We start from the raw sequence: 19,910 nt of genomic DNA on the forward strand, positions 1-19,910 counted from the left end.
AAAATCAAAGCCATCAAAATGTGCAGGGAGTGAGTTAGTGCACAGAGAGGTAAGGGTGAAAACCTATGCTGTGGGGCCTTAGCGGGGAGAACAGCCTCATGATTGGTGGGCATGGAAGACAGAGGTCAGTGTGGGTCCAGCGGCTTTGAAACAAGAAGGCTCCTGGAGTGTGCAAAGCTAGTGACCGGAGAATATGAGGGAGGGCGAGCAGAGCTGCAATGGGGTGACAGAAGGGTAGAGTGTGTACTTTGGGGGAGGGCTATACAAACCTCATCTAAACCTTGAGACAGAGAAGAAGCGTGATCAATGGATCCTAGCCCTGGATGAACCAATTTTAATTGCCTTAAGTTTAAAAATGAGAATAAGTGAGACCCTGAAAAGCCGTGGCTGCATGGGTCTCGGGCACCTGCATCTCCTCGCAGCCCTGACTGAGCAATTTCCAGGGAAAGCAGCTGATTCCCTCTGACTAAGCCATTTCCAATGGGTAGAATCAAACAGAATCTCACCCCCGGCAAGTGACATTAATTATCTTCTTCACGGCATAGTTTTAAGTATAATACTCCCCTCAAATTATTCCGGTGTTGTTTTAACTCTCACTAGCTATAAGGCCATATCTAAGATTCCTAATTATGTTGTATTTGCCCTCCACACTTCAGACACACACCCCATCAACCTGCTCTCAGGCGCATACCGCTGGGGCACACACCTAACCGCCTCTGTAAGTTAAGACTCCTTGGATTGCAGGAGCTTGTGCAGGAGAACCATGTCTAGTAATGCCAAGGATAAAGGTGTTCTAGGATTAATTCTGTGTGATTTCAGCATAAGGCCAAACAGTCAGAAGAATTGTCAGTAGCAATACCACACACAGGATACAAGAATACGACTTCCCGCCTTCCCCTAGGATGGTGACTGGGAAAGGCCACTGACAGGAGGCAGAGCTGGGAGACCGCAGAGCTGGACCCCTGAGGTGGGAGACACTGCCCAGTTACCTTGTGGAATGGTGCAACATCCATTTCATAAAGCAGCATCTGATGTTCTGGCCTTTGAACCGCAAAGAAATGAAAATTCTTTGCATTTCTGATCACTAGTATAAAGAGTGTAGTTCACATAGATGAGGCTGGGTTTGCTTTGTTACATATTTATTAGCTTGCTTTCTGGAATATTGCAGACACTGAATTCATGAAATTCACATCAGGGCAAACACAAGAAATTCCAGAGCCTGATATTACTAGGAAGAAATCTCCATACCAGGCATGCTGGGTAACTTCTTCATGGCTCACTGTGCCCTCTGTCATGAGAACACACAACTGTGGGCCTAATTGAGTCACTCACTTAATTGGAACCCAGAGACTGAACAAGGGAAGATGTCTTCCACAGTGTGATTCAAGCCAAGGGAACTACTAGGAATGGCGCCTTGGTGGATTCCAAAAACAGCAGCGTACCTGGGTGGTAGATGGTGGTTGGGAGCAGGAAGAAGGACCAAGGAAATAAAGCACAGCTACCCCGTGAGGCAGTTATTTGTCATTAATGTTGGAGGCGTCTTATAGAGTGCAGATGTTAAGGTCCTCCATCAGTTTTGTGTATCCTTGAGAAACTGACCCACATGAGAAGATGCACTGTTTTTGTTGCATTGGCGAGAGCAAAGGTGCAATCACTTCCTGCCCAAGCCATCTGAGAGCATTGGAGAACCTTCACCAGTCCAGGCTCGGAGGCTTACTCTGGTTACCTTTGGTCTGTGCAGAACCTACGCTGGATGGCCCCTGAGGTGTTCACACAGTGCACACGCTATACCATCAAGGCGGATGTCTTCAGCTACGCCCTGTGTCTGTGGGAGCTCCTCACTGGAGAAATTCCCTTTGCGCATCTCAAGCCAGGTAGGACCTGAAGTACCAGAGCAGCTCTGCTTCCCAGCGCAATTCACAGAAAGTTGGACTGCACCTCTCCCTACAACGATAATTATTCTAGTGGGTGGCAAGAGATCATGTATTGCTTGACGGTGAGCGTCCCACTCAGAAAGTGGTATGGCCTCACTCTGGATTTAGACATAGGTGCTAGATATATAGGGTGCTTTATTCAAGTTTAGACCTTTGGTTTCTATTTCTAATAAAACAAGCAAATTTCCCTGAGTATAAACAGGCCAATAAGGTGATATATGTGTACACTCTTCAAGCTTGGATTTAAAAGGTGTCTTTAAAATCTGTATCTTGGGATGAGTGCAGAAGTAACCCATCAAGGCTAGAAACACACTCCCCAATAATTTATATTAGGTGTGGCTATGTTCTTAAAATCATGCGTTTTGAGTGAGCATAATTATCACTGATGGTATAAGTTATACTCACTTTGCCTGTGGGATGTGGAAAAGAGACAGCTAATCCAAGGCAAAGTGTGGCCAACTGCATGCACGTGTGTGTGCAGGCACACTCACAGGACAGAGAAGGGCACTGAGTGTCCCCATCCATCACGCCCTGCCTATTCCCTGAAGCAGGATCTATCCCTAGACCTAAGGCTTGTATCTCCACTTTGTTGGAAGCGAGTCAACTCCATTAACCTTCCTCTTTTGGCCCTTTAAGGAGTCATAACTGCGGGCATGCTCAGGGGTGTTGGATTTGTCGCAGGGGAGTCATGACTGCGGGCATGCACAGGGGTGTTGGATTTGTTGCAGGGATGCTGGAATCTGAACTCCAGGCCTCAGGATTGCACAACAATGGCTTTTAACAGATGAGGCATTTCTCCTGTCCCAAAAGCAACTTCATTTCCATATCTTATTATTATTTACAATGTTCTCCTGTCTTCTCAGACTGGACCTGAAGTCCTTTAAAGACCCTGTGTTCCCAGAGCTAACCTGCTTGAGGTAAAACTGTGGAGTGAAGTTTGATAGAAACCTTAAGTGAATCACATTGGTACCTGATGTGAAGGTCACCCTGGAAATATATCACAGAGACCCCCAAGCTGTGTTAAAAAGCAGGAGCAAGATCACCATAGACATCAGTGATGATGTACAGAGGGAGTGCCCAGGTCTTGTGCTCTTTTCACTGTCTTGTTGTAATAGGAGCGGTGGGGCTGTGTCCCCAGCACCCCGGCCGCCTGGCTAGCTTATGCCCCGAAATAACAACACACAAATTGTATTCATTTAAACACTGCTTGGCCCATTATATCTATCCTCTTCTCGGCTAACTCTTGCACCTGGACTAGCCCATTTCTAATAATCTGTGTAGCCCACGAGGTGGCTTACCAGGGAGATTCTAGCCTACGTCCATCCTGGGTAGGAGCTTCATCGCGTGTGCCTCAGAGAGCAGAGCTCTCGCGCCCGCCCGGGAGAGGGGAGAATGGCGTCTCTCTGAGCTCACTTCCTCTTCCTCCCAGCATTCTGTTCTGTTTACTCCTCCCACTTATGTTTTAACCTATCAGGGCCAAGCAGTTTCTTTATTGCTTAACCAATGAAATCAACAGATTGATATATGACACTCCCACATCACTGTCTTAATTCCCAGAGTGTTCCAGTGTTCTCCATGAATTCTGGTGTTTATATGTTTTAGGAGTCAACTATAATGTAAGCACTCCTTGCTAGGCGAAGGAAGTCAGCTTTCTTGTGAACTGGACCACCAATACCCTTTGGAGAACGTTGCTATGATTTGTGTCTGTCTTGTCCTGAGGGTGCATACTGTAAAGACATTTGGGTATTGAAAACTTTGATCCTAACTCCACGTGCAGGTGACATGCTCTTAGAGGCACAGCTGCTGTGTCCTGATCCCAGGTGGCAGGCCGTTCATCTGGTACTGCTCATTTCTATGTTGGAATTGTCTACCCTTTACCATCCTTCATCACCTGCCTGGTTCAAGCTACAGTACTTCCTTTAAATTGTTGCTGTAGTATTTTCAGAGTTGATTTTATTGAGGCCTAACAGAAAGTTGTCTTTTTAGGTTAACAGTGAGTGAATTTTAGTAGATATGGATATTTGTATAACCACAGCCTCCTCAAATCCAGCTCCTCCCCACACTCCAGAAAATTCCGTGCACTTCCCTGAAGCAATACCCTTTCCACAGCTCCAGCACCCACCATTGCTGAGCTGATTTCTGTGTCTAGAGTCTACTTCTCCCAGAATATTTCAGAAAGGGAATCACTTTTCCCTGTTTATCTCTAGCCCATTCTTTCTCAGTTCTGTCTAATAAATTTGACTGTGCAGAGGCCAGCTGGTGACCTTTTGAGATACTGAACTCTAGGGCGACAAAACTCTTCAGAAGCCTGTGTACTTGTTTTTATTTTTCTTACACATTTGTTCAAATAATAAGAGCTTGCATCCTGGACGTGATGGTAAACTTCCTCATGTTCTGTAAAACAACACAGAGTCGCCCAGCAAAGTCTGACAACGTAGGTTTAAATACAGATCTTATTGGCCATTGAAGCTTGGGTATGCCTGGAGCGTTTTGGTGTTATTAACACTGCCCTATGATTGCTGGCTTTCGTAATGTACTGATATGCATATTTGGCATCCATTACTCTTTCGTTCCTGAAGTGTTTTCATATCTTCATATTGTCTTAGTATTTAATCTCTAAAAATGCTTTGTCTCCAGATGAATCCAATGTGAGGTTGCAATGACATTCATCTGTGATCTGCTTAGCAGTGCCTTTAAAGAAGACCAAACATTTTCATTTACAAATTCCCTCTAATTAAACTTCTATGTCATCTTACCATCTTCTCTAACACATTCACAGAGATACCTTCTTTTTCTATGACATGTCATATGAAGATCTGACAGGTTCAGATTTCAAACCTATGAGATCTTCTCTGCATTTTCTAGGGTCTACAGTGTGGAATGAATTTGTTATTTTTTGTTTACTTGTTTTTTAAATATCAGCATTCAGTTATTTCAGTGTGATTTGTAGAAGTAAACTACAGTGTTCTAATACATTACTTTAGTAATCTGTCAAGAATCATCCAAAACAATGCATATTATTTCTGACATATTTTTATCCACATCAAAATCAACTTTTGTCCACACATACATAAGGACCACTCTCCTTTAATAGCTGCCACCTGTCAATGTCAGTCTTCCAACTTTGTCCTTCTTTATAAAAGTTGCTTTTTTATTTTCACTACAGATTTTAGAAGCAGCTTCTCCACTCTGTGAAAGGAAGCGGAGGGAATGAAGCACAGTGCTTTTGTTCCTGAGACTTTAATGCACTCTAGTTCAAGAGGAATTCACATTTCAATCATATTGTTCTCAGGAAACACAGTGTGTCTCCCCATTTGGTTAGATCTACTTTTATTTTTTTTAATGAGCTTGTAATGTTATGCAAATATTAACCAATTTCTAGATTTAACCATAAAGTTTTTGCTTTTTAAGTGCCGTTTTGTTACTTTTTAATTATTTAAAAATTTCATATACAGCACTATAACACATAATTCCCACCCCTCACTCCTTTCAACACCTCCTGTGCCCCATTCCCTCCCAAATATAAATACTTCTTCTTCTTTAATTATAATTTCATATACATAATGCACAGACACACACGTATGTACATGTATCTGTGCACAACACACTGAGTCCATTTAGTACAGATCCTATGAACCTGTGTTTAGGGATGATCACAAGTGATTGGCAAGGAGCTCAACTCTGGAGAAAATGGATTCTCCCTCTCTTAGCATTAATGGTTGCCTGAATCTTTTCATCCAGAGGTGGCTATTTGTGAGAGATCCTCCACCCTTCCTTTCTTCTCACTTCTCTCCCCTCTCCTTCCTTCTTCTCTTCTTACTTTCTTTTTGCAATTAGTTTGTTATTTTTAATAACATTTCCCAAATATCTCTGAAATACAGGCACTTACTTCCATTTCCTCTACAAGGCATATTCCTCACTTTTTATGCAGAATACTTACTACACAGTGTTGTTGGTTGGTTAGTTGGTTTTTTGTTATTTGATTGGTTATTGGTTGGCTGGTAGTTTTTTGGTTGGTTGTTGTTTGGTTGATGGTTGGTTGTTGGTTGATTGGTTGGTTGTTTTTTGTTTGTTAGTTTGTTTGTTTGGTTGGTTGGTTGGTTAGATGGTGATTAACAGTTGGATGGTTGGTTTTTGTTTGCTTGGTTGGTTGTTGGTTGGTTATTTGTTAGCAGTTGGTTGGTTCGTTGGTGGTTGGTTGGTTAATTGGTTGTCAATTGGCTTGTTGTTAGATTTTTGGTCGGTTTGCATTACTGGTACTAATCATAGGTCCTCAACATGCTTGGAAAATGGACTGCCACTGAGGTACCTACCTAGGACATATCCTGGCAATATCCTTGTCACCAGTTTTGACCGTCATCTCTTCTTCACCAATTGTAAGTTTCAGCATTCTAAATTTTCTTGTTTAATTGAATGGCATCCCTCTCTTGAAATCCCTGATGTCTATTCTGTGTTCCCATAATAACAAAATTAATACAACCATCTCCACAAATGTCCAACAACTACATGAAAACAAAATTCACAATAGCCTTAGCCATGAGGAAAATAGTTTAAATTAGGATAACACAATTCTTATTAGAATAGATTTACCAAAAATTCAAAAAGTAATAACTGTTGTTGGGGACATAGAAGAAAGGCAGGTTAAACACCTTTTCAGTAGGAATATAAATTATTATAGCCACCATGGAAATGCCTTGATAAACTAAAAATAGAGCCACCATATCAGTCTGTGTTCCCTGTATGGGGCATATATGTGAGAGGAAGTGAAATTAGCATGCTAAAGAGACACCAGCTTCCCTGTGTTATGGCAGCAGCATTCAAAATGCTGAGATACGGAGCTAGCACCAGTGTGAAGATAAATGGATAACGGGAATGGGATTACCCCACACACAGAGTGAAATATTACTCAGTGATAAAGAAGAATGAAATCCTGTCATTCCAGCAAAATGGATGGAACTGGAGGGCACCATGCCCTGTGAAATAAGGCAGATTTAGAAAGGCAGGAAATGGGGGAGGGGGAGCAAAGAAAGTTGGGTAATGAGTACAGAAGCAGGAGGAATAAGTTGTGCTTTTCCAAAGCACACCAAGTAGCTATAATTCACAATAAGCTATTGCATAGTTTATGAAGACATAAAAGAGAGACCCTTGAAGCCTCTAAAAGTGGAGAAAAGTAAGGAGAGGGAAGTGCTAGCTATCCTATTCAGTCGGTGCACGGCCCGACATGAGCACGTTTCCAACCATACTTCATTAATGTGCACATTTACTACATGTTAATCAGGAGCAAAATGTGCACATAAACCACCCAGAAAGCTCTTCTAACTCTGCTTTCCCCTAGGGTCTTCCTCCCACTGTTCTCATCATCATCACTGGTCATTACTCCACCTGCTTTCCCCTTCCCAGAGAAGATGTGTTCATTTCTTCTCTGAATCATTCTCCTCCACTTTGTTTGCACTGATTTTGCGTATTGGTGTGTCTTTTCTGGCTTAACAAAAGTCCTTCTTTGCAATGTTCTCTACTTCCCTAGTATCAAGTTAAGTGTACTGGATTGTCCCCATGTCACCATGATTGCTATAATTATTGTTTGATGTTCCTTAGTCTAGTAATTTCTTCTCTTGCATAAACTTTATTAATCCTGAAATTAACAACCAAAGGAACTTAAGACTCTTCCTCCAGAAATAAATACTATTTTTAGGAGAAAATTACTATTTAATATAAAAGTTAGAAGTCTTGCCCAAGACCAACCTGATTCAAGTGTTCCAGAGAGTAAAATTTAGAGTACTTTATTGGAAAGAGAATTCACTTACGATGAATGCTGAATTTTTAAGAGCTGAACAGTGACAATGCTTCAAGAAACGAGACTCTAATATCATCATGGTGGTTAGGCAATCTAGCATATGCTCAGTGATGAACTATATAAAATACCTGACCCAGTGCGGCTACACAGAAGCCACTTATGAGAAGCAACACATCCTGATGCAAGTGGGGACAGCCTTGTCAGTTATGTGGGGACTCACCCCCCTGCCTTGTGCAGCATGCTAACCCTCTGGAAATCTAAAAGTGTAGCTCCAATATTAGCATTGACTCTAACATTGTGATAGATGCACATATCCATAATTCAAAGCTGGGGGGGTGGGAATCTCTTTCAGTAACACACATTCAAATTAAGCTTTTAATTCAAGGTTTTTTTAGGTTTATTTATTAATTATGTATACAACATTCCTTCCATGTATGCCCTCAGGCCAGAAGAGGGCACCAGATCTCATTATAGATGGCTGTGAGCTACCATGTGGTTGCTGGGAATTGAACTAAGGACCTCTGGAAGAGCAGTCAGTGCTCTTAACCTCTGAGCTACCATCACTTCTAGCACATGGAGAGTCAAGACAACAGATGCCTTCAGGGCCACGGGAAGTGTACACACGCTCAGACACAGGGTGTGATGGCCATGGGACTACATGCTCGGCTCCAAAGGCAGCCACTTCCCCAGATGCTGCCAGATCCCGCCCGCTGAGCGTCAGGCAGCACAAGTGTGTAGGCTCATTGTTATTAGACAACTGATTTCAGATCATTTATTTCATTAGATGTCAAAGAGATTTTAAATGCTGGTATCCATTTAGTTTTCTGAAGGAAAGCTTTCTCAACTGGTGCTGCAGGAGTGTAAGGGAGTCCACATGGGCACATCTTATAGCCTTTAACAAGCAGAGAGCCGGAACAATGACCGGCAGTAGTCAGCACCCGCTGAAAGTTTCCTACTGCTTCCTTGTGGGCCAGGAACTTGTCAGCATAAGACAGCAAAGAGGATCCAATGTTTCTTTGCCTTCAAAATACTCACAGTGAGGAGGGGGCTCATAAAAGTACCCCGGTAGAGTAATCAATCCCAGGGAGAGAGCAGCAAATAATGCCAGTAACGTTTGAGCCACAAAAAAAAAAAAGCCTGAAGATTTATTTCAGCTCATGGTTTTGGAGGATTTTAGGCTCTCAGGATAGGGAAGGCATGGACAGCTGGCTCTCTGCATGCTGGGAACAGCATGGACAGTGACTCAGTGCTGGGCAGCAGGAGTAGGTGTCAGAGCTTGATTACTTGGCTGAAAAGCAAGAGCAGAGAGCAAGGTCAGAACCGGTGGCCAGGGTCTAACATTTAAAGTTACCCCTCATGAGTTCTCCCAGTCCCCCCAGCTACACTCCATAGCCTGAGTTTCCAGGCCCTCATTGTACACCAGCTGTGGAGGAAGCTTCCAAACACGAGTCAGGGAGAGACACTTCAGGTTCGAATAATAACTCCAAAGAACTAAGAACATTCCTGGAGGGGTTTCCTGACCAGACAGAGAGGAGGAAAGAGTGGAAAGGATTCTTAGACCACATCCCACCTGAATTACATCTGTCAAAATTACTTCTCATCAAGGAAATAGATACTGGAAGTGATAAGAGGCAGGTATTCCAACAGAAAGCAGGGTCAGCAAGGTCCAGACATGTGACAAAGGCATCAGAAATTAAGTAGGGAGGAAGCAGAGGATACAAAACAGTGTTTACAAAATTCATGCTATCTAAGGAAAGTTGGAGACAGATGGTAAAGTCCTTCATAAGTCAGGGTCTCTATAGACATAGAATCAATTAATAAGAGATATCCATCAGTAGAAAGAAAAGTAGATAGATAAATGATAGATAGATAGATAGATAGATAGATAGATAGATAGATAGATAGATAGATAGATAGATGATAGGTAGGTAGATAGATAGATAGATAGATAGATAGATAGATGATAGATAGACGACAGACAGATAGACTGATGATAGATGATAGATGCTTAATAGATACAGACTAATAGATGATAGATTTGATTTGATTGAAGGTGATATAATGTAGGTGATTGATAAGTGATACATTGATAGTTGAGATAAAAAATAGACAGGAGAAAAGTTATGATGGAACTTTGGTCCCATGATCTTGAATTCTGCAAAGTCCTGCAGTCTGCCATCTGACCTCTGCGAAGCGAGTATGTGATTCAATCTAAGTCCACACCACTGAGAAGCACTAGGATAACTGTGTGTCTACCAGGTTATGCATCCAAGAACCGAATCCTGATGTCCAAGGGCAGAAAGCACTGATGTCCCCTTTTCAGAAGGAAACACTAACCTGTCTTCCTCTGCCTTTTCACTTTCTTGGGCTCCCAGCAGACTGGGTGGCACCTGCCTGAAGCAAGAGTGGATTATCTTTGCTACATCTGTTTGTCACAATGCTAGTCTCATCTGGAAACACCGTGACATACCCAGATACAGCATTTTGTGATCTATCTGTCATCCCTTGAGCAAGCCAAGTTAATAGTGCCAGAAGTCTTGTGCATACAAACACTGGAAGACAACGAAGGATTTTTAAAAGAATTTAGACTATTCTTTATTAGTAGTTGGTAAAGGCTAGATCAGAGTTAGTATCAGACCAGTTTTTCTTTAGGGATCTGGAACAATCTAACTGGAGTGGTATCTTGGATGGAAATGGGAAGATTGGCTTAGAAGACTGGAAGGTTTGAGCAAAAACTTTCCAATGGTTTGAAGTGGGAATGAAGGAGGAGTAAAATGTCTAAGGTGCCTGATAGATATACATATATACATATGCATACATATATATATATATATATATATATATATATATATATATATATATATATATATATATATGATCTGTGAGAGAGAGACCATTAGAAAAAGAAACAGCTGAGATGTTGAGCCTAGCAGAAAGTGAGCTGAGCATGATGAAGGGCTTGTTCACCTGGAAGTAAGAGCTGCTATGGATGCGATCGAAAAAAGACATCGACACCCAGTTCCCCGATTTGATTTCTTTTCTGGGCTTGCTTTCTCTAACATATCACAAGCAACAAAGAAAGGATGCCAGATCAGTTAACCCAGTAACACATCCTTTACCTAATCCTATGTTGTCCCAGCTATCCAGGTGACCATGCACATCATCCTGAAATCTCAGCTTGAGTCCAGAGAACAGTCTCTTTTGTTTTTCTTTTATTCTTTTCCAGCATGGTGCCACCTGGCTCACAAGGAAATGTGACTCTGCCCTGGATTCCTTGATGCTGAGTTCTCGCTAAGTCTGGGAAGCAGCAGCAAATTGAGAACATCTGACAATTCATTGCAGCCAAGTTTGGGGAGAGATTTCATAGCGAATGCTTAATTCAGGGTCGTGAGCTGGAAATCTCAAAACTAAACTCAGCCTGTGGACCTGGGGGCGGGGATGTCCCACACATAGCCTTTAGAAATATGAATGGCAGCTTACTTAGAGACATGCTTACACCACGGGCTGCACATGTGTGTTCATCGAGTTTCCCAGTCCTCTTTAAATAGTGGTTAACTATGTCCATCTCTCAACGCGATCTGGATCCTAAGACGTCCTGCACATAATAATCTGACTGGATAAGCACACTGATAGTGTGGACATGCAGCAGGGGTAATCGAGCGGGATAAATCCCATGTTTGCCATGCTAATCTTTACCAGTTTATCACGGAAATGAGGCGAGCCAGCTGCTCACTGCTGGCATCTCAGGAAGAATCACATTGGTGCAGTAGCTGCTGACCTTTGCATGGCTGCAGCTGACGATAATGCTCCGCTGCTCCGTTCTGATGACAGAGATTACACCGAGAGATAGGCAATGACACCACTGAATGTTTTAAAAGTTAACGCACGCTTGCTGTGGTTGGCCCATAGGAAGTGGAATAGGAGGTGTGGCTTTGCTGGACTAGGTGTGGCCTTGTTGGAAGAAGTATGTCACTGTGGGGGCAGGCTCTGAGGTCTTATATGCTCAAGCTATGCCCAGCGTGGCACAATCTCCTTCTGTTGCCGGACTCTCAGCTCCTTCTCCAGCACCGCGTCTGCCTGCATGCTGCCATGCTTCTCACCATGATGATTATGAACTAAACCTCTGAACTGTGTGCCAGTCCCCCAGTTGTGTGTTTTTCTGTATAAGAGTTGCCATGGTCACAGTGTCTCTTCACAGCAATAGAAACCCACACCAAGGCAGTACACACCAGGAGTGCAATATCAGAGCCCCGTCAGTCCTGCTCACTCCAGCAAATGCTGCTGAAAAGTGCAACTTTAACAAAGACTATGTCTCAGCTCTTCCTGGGGTTGCAGAACGCTGTTGCCTTGACTATAGCCTGCCTCGTTAGAAATGATGGCATGCAGTCAGCTGCACTTTGAAGAACACATGCACACAATCAAAATTAAAACTGTCCTATAAACTTTATCCTGGTCAATACTGACAGATACATACTTTCCTTTCTTTTTTCTCCCATACCCCACTGTGTGTGTGTGTGTGGTGTGCAGTGTGTATGTGGTATGTGCATATATGTGTATGTGTATGTATATGGTGTGTGCGCATACATGTATTCTGTAGTGTGTGATATGTGTATGCATATGCGCATATGTATATGTGTGTATGGTGTGTGTATGCATGTGTATGTAGTATTTGTGTGATGGGTGTGTGTGGTGTGTTTGTTGTGTGTGTGTGATGCATGGTGTCGGTGTGGTGTGCATGCATACATGTGTATGTGTGATGGTGTATGAATGTATGTGTGGCATGCATGTGTGTGTGTGTGTGGTGTGCTGTGTGATATATGGTGTGTGCATGCATAGTTTGTGTGTGGTGTGTATAGTGTGTATGTATGTGTGTATGTGTTGGATTTGTGTTTTTGTGTAGCACACACATGCATGGAGGACAGAGGAGGACCCTGGGTGTCTTCTTCAACCACTCTCTGTTTTGTTTTTGATACAGGGTCTCTCTCACTGCAACTAAAGTTCACTATTTTGCCTAGATTGGGTGACAGGCGAGTTCCTGAGATCTGCCTGTGTCTGCCCCACCCAACACTAGAACTACAAGCATGTGTGACTATGTACAGCTTTTACGCGATGCTGGGGATTTGAACTCAGGTCCACTGTGTTCACACAGGCCTCCTTTCTCAGACCCATTTTTCTGCTTACAACAGACATGTTTTGTTTAATTTTACAAAATAAGTCAGTGAGGGATTATTTTAGAAGTTCGGAATCCAGTGTATAATTAAGCATAAATAAGAAAGAGATGATTCATTTCATTGTGGGAGGCTGTGATACCACTCCTGCCACAGGGCCGTGCCGCAACATGAGCTGGAACCGGTGTACAGTTGTAGACTTGCAATCTGTGGTAACTCTCTGGAACATTTGACTTTCTCTTCATACCCAAAGACGACCTTTGAAAGTCCTCGTGATCTAAATAAGGCCATAAACAATCAGTGGTGTTTTAACATCTCGCCTTCAGGTTCAGATTGCTTGAACTCTCAGATTTGTTGTTATCAATAACGGCAGCTGTTACACTTATTGGGAGCCAACATCATGCTGGGCGTCTCAGATAGGTGTCAGTGAGGACTAAAACCCGTGCTCTGGGTTTTGTTAGGACAGGCATTGATGTCACATGGGAGTAAGGGCACAGCCAAGGCCCTGAGCCCATCATTGTCCCCATCAAACTGACTCTTCCCTGCTGAAGCTCATGCTTGGCAAAATTATTTCTTGCTGAGACAAACTGCTTAATTGGACCTCCCAGGGAGTGTAGAACAAAGCCAGGCTCAGAGTCCAGCCTCCAATTCCCCATAAAGGGCATCTCTTCACAGGCCGTGATGCTTGTTTGCAGAGGCCTTCACCAAAGGTTCTGGATAAAAGATTACTGAGTGAGTTCTCCACAAGGTCTCAACAATTCACATGCCTATGCTACAATTTAATAGCCTGCTGGACAAAATATACATCCCATGATGCCTCTGGATGCTAGGCATTGGGCTTTCTTCTGAAGCACAATAATGAGTTTAGTAATTGTTCACATTAGCCCATCCTTCCATGCATTCATCAGATGTTGGGGAGTCCAGGGAAGCTGCACTAAGCACCTGTGATGTCCCCCCAACTCCTCACACCTCTGTCCACTTAATCTGTGACTTCCTGAGTGTTTACTTTCTGCCACGTACTCCACTATACTCTCTGACGCACCAGCTGGAGATGTAGTCCCTGACCTCAGGAACTTTGTGACTGTGCTGCAGAGGCAGACAAATAAGCAGGCCATGAAGTGTGACTCGCGAGGTGTCACCATAGCGTGAGATGCTGCAGGAGAGATTGGAAGGAATCCAAGAGAACATCTATGCCAACATCCGGAACAAAAGATTCCACACCGGAGAAGTTGGTTAGACAAGCCATATCATAGACCTTACAACCAAAACGTGAACATATTGGCGAATGCAGTGATTAATTTCTTAATGACCCATTTGCTTATCATATTTTATTGAAGATAATAATACCATGTTTCCACTTAGACTGTTACACCCATGTAGACTAACCAATGTCTTTTGATTTTTTTTAATGTGTTACTATCATGTGTATGTGTGTGGGTGCCAGTGGGCAGTGCTGGCATCTGTGTGGAGATCAGGGGACTTCCTGGAATCAGCTTTGTCTTTCCATTCTGGGTTCTGACATTTGAATTGTCACCAGACTTGTGTGGCAAGAGCTTTTACCAGCTGAGTGGTCTCAACAGGACCCTAAGTACTTTTTGATAAAGGATTGTGGAAGAGGGTTATCACTGGTTGTATGTGACCTGTTTTTAGAGATGACACTAATGAACTACATCGGTATCTTCTCTATCTTGAGCAGGTGTTGGTATAATAGAACAATCCGAGACCTCTAATTGGCTCTCTAGTAGAAGAGACCCTCAGGGCTGACTTATAATATTATTATGTTTAAATCTCATCACTTAAAATAACGTGAGTGGGGAAAACTATTTTCTATAATAGTGCTGTTCAATATGGAGACAAGTGAGCATGGCTGTTTAAAAACCATATTAATTGAAACCATCCAGATTACAAATTCAGTTTCTCAGTGCCTAAGAGTCTACTGCTTATGCACTGTACAGTGCAGAAGGACATCCTTATCACCACAGAGAGGTCCTGTAGGTAGCTCTGTACAGTGCAAGACATCCTTATCACTGCAGAGAGGTCCTGGAGGCAACTCTGTACAGTGCAGGAGGACATCCTTATCACCATAGAGAGGTCTGGGAGCAGGTCTGTACAGTGCAGAAGGATATTCCCATCACTGCAAAGAGGTCTGGGGACTGTACAGTGCAAGTTAGTTATAGTTCAAGAAATTCATTCGTTCAGGTAGAATTTTAAAAATAATTGCACAATTAATGGTTGCTGTCATTTTTATATTTGGACTTACCCTCTTTGCATGGCAAAGCTTTCTTTTCGAAAGCAGAATCCAACATTCTCATGAATCAATTAACATAGTATCTATAACAATAAAAAAAGTATTTGATGAATGGGCTGATAGTCATCCTCCTGGATCTGAGCACCAGGAGATTTCCCAGCTGTGAGCACAGCCTGGCCACAGGCAAGACTTCGACCAACCCTGGAGCCCAGTGCGGATATTCCAGCAGAGGTGACAATGAGCACCCTCACGACCAAGAGGAGAGAAGAGAAGAGAGACTCCAAAGGCTTGCAGAACCTGCTTTGAAGAGTAAAGAATCAAAGTTCACTCATCAAAATGTACTTCCCAGACACACTACCAAGAAGCAAATAAATTACTCTCATGCTTGATCTCAGAATATGAGAGAGCTTCTAAAGGACTGTGGGGTTGAGGCATCAGTTTAACCCATTCTGAGCACAGTCCCGCTCCCCCCACCAGTAGATCTGCTCATGATTACTGGGCTGATTTCTGGGCATGTCCTAGTACGGTGGTGGTAATGACCTTTCTTTAGACTCACTAGTGAAAGCACTAGCTAATACAACTATTTAGAAAATAACTTACTAATATGAGCTAGTCTCAAAAGTATTCATGTCATTTGGCATGTTATTTTCACTCCTTAATATACCATGGATGTCTGGTCTATAATATACAGAAATTCTCATTAAAATTTTTTTTTGAAAAATTTTAAATAACCTAAAATTGAGACGTGATTAAGTAATTTACAGTAAATGCAATCATTAAAATGTGTTAACACATAGTTTTAATAACATGGAAAATGCTTAATTGCTTAATGCTTTAATTTATGAAAAAAGGAACTACATAACCACATGTCAACATAGGCTCAATCATAGATGGAAAAGAGGAGAAATTCTCCAAATAGTTTAACAAATATTTTGAGACAGATCCTTCACCTGCAATTGCTTTTCCAGACTCAGAGCAAAGAAGCAGAGAATTGCTCTCTGTAATCAATACTAGAACCTAAATTAAAGCTTCAGCATGAGGTGACTCGGGTCAGTTTAACTCATTATATGAACAGAATAGGTTTTTTCCCCTTAATAGTTGTATTTTATATTTTTTATATTTCTATATAAGATTCCCTTAATTTTCTCAATTTCTTCAAATAATGAGAATTAATTTTACTATTGGTAAAATAGGGTCTTGATTCATAATAATCCAAAAAGCGATTAATTTAAGTTACTTGGAGGGTAACTTCACTAGATCTACTGGAATTAGATGGATAAACAGAATTCAGTGAACATGGACTTTGGTCTAGAAGATGCACTTGTTGGGAGTTATATCTCAAAGCCACAAGATATAACTCAATGCTCCATTACCACAATCTAGAGTCAGGGTGTAGAGAAACTTAAAGTCTTTCAGCCCTCTGGAGTGGACCTGTTTTAAGCCTCAAACAGAGCAGTATGTGTTATCATTTCCATTATCACGTGTATCAAACCAAGGGTGGCCTCAGGAATAAAAGCTATGAATTATTATTTAAAGGATAAAAATTATAAACTTGTCCTGGGCTCAGACATTAGTACCTGCTTTGAATGACTGTCAAGAGGCCTTGAATTTATGTCTGTACCATGATGTTTGATATAAAAGACAGTGTGACAATCAGTGCTTGAAAAGAAAGAAATACAGAGAAATCAGAAATCCCCATAACACAAGTCCATGGTACAGAGTCTGAGGTGAGCGTGACTTGGAGAGCCAACCTCCCAGGCAGAACAAGGGGATTCCATCAAGAAATAACTCCAGTTGTGACCGTGGGTGAGAGTCACCTTCATACAGTGAGCCAACAAGTAGCTTTTCAGGATTAAAATGTTCTCAAGGTTCTTATATCAATAATAATATTTAACTTAGCCAGGCAGTAATGGCACACGCTATTAATCCCAGCACTTGGGAGGCAGAGAGTTGGATCTCTCTGAGTTCAAGGCCATCCTGATCTACAAAGCGAGTTCCAGGACAGCCAGGGCTATGAAGAGAAACCCTGTCTTGGAAATCAAAACAAACAAACAAAATTTAATTTAATATATATTTTTCTTAATCAGTGCAGATGCTTCCAGACATGGAAAGTCTAGTGGTAACCCATGCATCATGGTGTATAACACAAATGCATTAACCTGTGTGTATGACACTGTGAAGCCTTGAAAATTGTTACACTTATGAGTTTGTGTGAATAAATGTGCAGGTGAGCATGCAATGGAGCACATGTGACGATAGGAGACAACTTGCAGGAGACAATTCTACCTTTCTACCCCGTGGGTCTCAGGAATCAAACTGAGACTGTCGGGATTGGTGGCAAACACCTTTCCCCACTTGCTGACCTGACTCTGGGGAGGTTTGAGCCGCCCAGGTTCCAGTCAATTTCCTAGTATTGTGTACATCTGTGTACTTCAAGTAGTCTGAGTATTTGCTCCCCTGTTCCTCCATGAATTCCATCTGCTCACTACACAGACCCAACTGTCAAATGGATGGGAAATAATAAATGTAAAGTGAGCATTAGTTGTCTACTCTTCGTTGGTCAGGTAGGAAGTCAGAGGTCCTTGCCTTCTGATGGGTCTTGTCTCTTTCCATCTTTCTGGAATAGGTCAGTGAAGTTTGCATCCTTGTTTTACAGCGGCTGCGGCGGCAGACATGGCTTACCACCACATCAGACCTCCCATCGGCTACTCCATCCCCAAGCCCATCTCATCTCTGCTGATGCGGGGCTGGAACGCCTGTCCTGAAGTGAGTGACTTGGTTTCCTCTTAGAAAATGTGTGATGTTTCAAAGCGTGTCACAGCCTGGGGCTCCAACACCTACTTTCCAATGTGCGCCAGAACAGTGCGGTGGGGAGACTGACCTGCCCCTGTGTTTTTAATGCCCCTGGGAGGCTTGCAGTTTGGACTTCTGCATTGCTACTCCCTGCTTTTGAGCTATTGCTCACAGCTGATTAGGAGAAGAGAGACCAGTGTTTGAGAGGAGACACCCAGCCCTTCAGCTGCAGTTCAATTGGCTTGAGCCACGCCGAGTCCTTTTCTAGAGAAACAGGTTTGGCACAAGATGGACACGAGCTGGCTTTTCACATTATGAAGCCAGCCTGCAGGAGACTCCAGGGGACAAGGTTTTCAGCAGTTACCTAAATCTGGCTGCACCAGCCACGGTAGCTGTTGGCCCCCGTGCTTGTTCTCAGAGGATAGAGTTCCTCTCTCGTACTAGGAGGCAGCAATGCCTATGGATCTTTCTGCTCCTGTCTTCTCCCAGTTGCTCAGATCTGGTCAAGAGATCATGGGTCTCCCTGAGAGAATAGTGAGCTGGTTCTAAGATCCTCAGATGTAAATACCAGAAGACAGACACTGTTTAGAACAGCTCCTCTGATCTCGTCTTTTCTTCAACAGCCTTGTTGGTTCTTCCTAAACCTCTCCCCGAGAAAGCAGACTAAGTGATGCTATTACTATTTCAGAAAGTACCCCCAACGGACAGATAGAATAAGACCCACTTTAAATATCTAAAAGAAAGGGTATGATTTTTTTTAAGGCAACACCAAAAGTTCATTGCCCAACCCACTATGTTATGGACAAACTTTTAGAGGAAAAAGTGGAAGCTTACACAGGATATGTGCTGAGTGTCTCAGAGGACACCCTCTTCTTCTGACCATTCAATCTGGTGTGTGTTGTGTTGAATTTAGAATCATCTCATAACTGGTTGACATCAAAAGAGCAGAGTTTGTTTTGTTTGTTCAGTCTTGTCTTGTCCATTGTTATAACCCCAGCACTCAGAACCACATGTTACAAATGCTCAAAAACAATTTCTGTAGAGAAAACAGACAAAGGCCTCTTGTGGGAACCTCTTTTCCATGTCTGGGTCTTGGTCTTGGTCCTGGTGTATCCTAAAATGCACACCAAAGAATTTTGGAAAGTTGGGGGTACAGAGAGATAGTGTGAGTCATAGAAGTCTTCTTAGATGTGACACTTGGGTAGAGATTAAAAGCCAAAGACAAGAAGTCACTGGATAAGGGGCTGGTGAGAGAACCAAATCTCTCCAGAAAAGAGAAAGTGCACAAACTCACTGTAAGCAAAGAGATGAAGAGCTTGCTCATCTTGACAACACTGAAGCCCTGACAGGCTAACGCCCTCAGCCAGGTGCTACTGGGTAAAGATCTTGAGGTGTAAAAGACTAATGCCATGTTATCCCGCCCATTTCTTCATTTTCATATTCATTTTTGAGACATTCAGACATGAGCTCTGTATAGACATCATTTCCACTTTCCCCTTGCCCCTCTTCAGCTTCACCCTCAGATACTTTCTTAATATAGCACAGTTCAAACTCCCAGTATTCCAAAGACCCTGGTACTGGCTTAAGTGTCCAGCCAGACTAAGGCATTTCCAGTTACTACCATAAACACAAGGAAGCATGTTTTGTTTTGTTTTGTTTTTGAAGGCAGGGTGCTGGAGTGAGGCTGCTTGTTTGTCTCAGTCACCCTGAACCAAAATAATCACATAGAAACTATATTAATTAAATCACTGCTGGGCACATTAGCTCTAGCTTCTTATTGGCTAACTCTTACATATTAATTTAACCCATTTCTATTAATCTGTATATCGTCATGTGGCTGTGGCTTACTGGCTAAAGTTCTGGCATCTGTCTCCAGTGGGACTCCATGGCTTCTCTCTGACTCTGCCTCCTTTCTCCAGCATTCAGGTTACTTTTCCTCATTTAGCTAAGTTCTGCCCTGCTATAGGTCCAAA

The 19,910-nt window shown here is 42.6% G+C and overlaps 1 protein-coding gene across 2 annotated transcripts in view; it reads left to right on the forward strand.

Moving 5' to 3' along the window:
- Nucleotides 1–19,910, forward strand: part of Tnni3k (TNNI3 interacting kinase) — a 219,051-nt gene that overhangs the window by 139,214 nt on the left and 59,927 nt on the right. For both annotated transcript variants that reach the window (XM_075981029.1, XM_075981030.1), the window contains 2 exons: nucleotides 1,742–1,874; nucleotides 17,801–17,910. In XM_075981029.1, the coding sequence (XP_075837144.1) occupies nucleotides 1,742–1,874; nucleotides 17,801–17,910 (243 nt within the window). The remainder of the gene's footprint in view (nucleotides 1–1,741; nucleotides 1,875–17,800; nucleotides 17,911–19,910) is intronic.

This window comes from Microtus pennsylvanicus, chromosome 7, assembly GCF_037038515.1.
Source record: "Microtus pennsylvanicus isolate mMicPen1 chromosome 7, mMicPen1.hap1, whole genome shotgun sequence".
NCBI lineage: Eukaryota > Metazoa > Chordata > Mammalia > Rodentia > Cricetidae > Microtus > Microtus pennsylvanicus.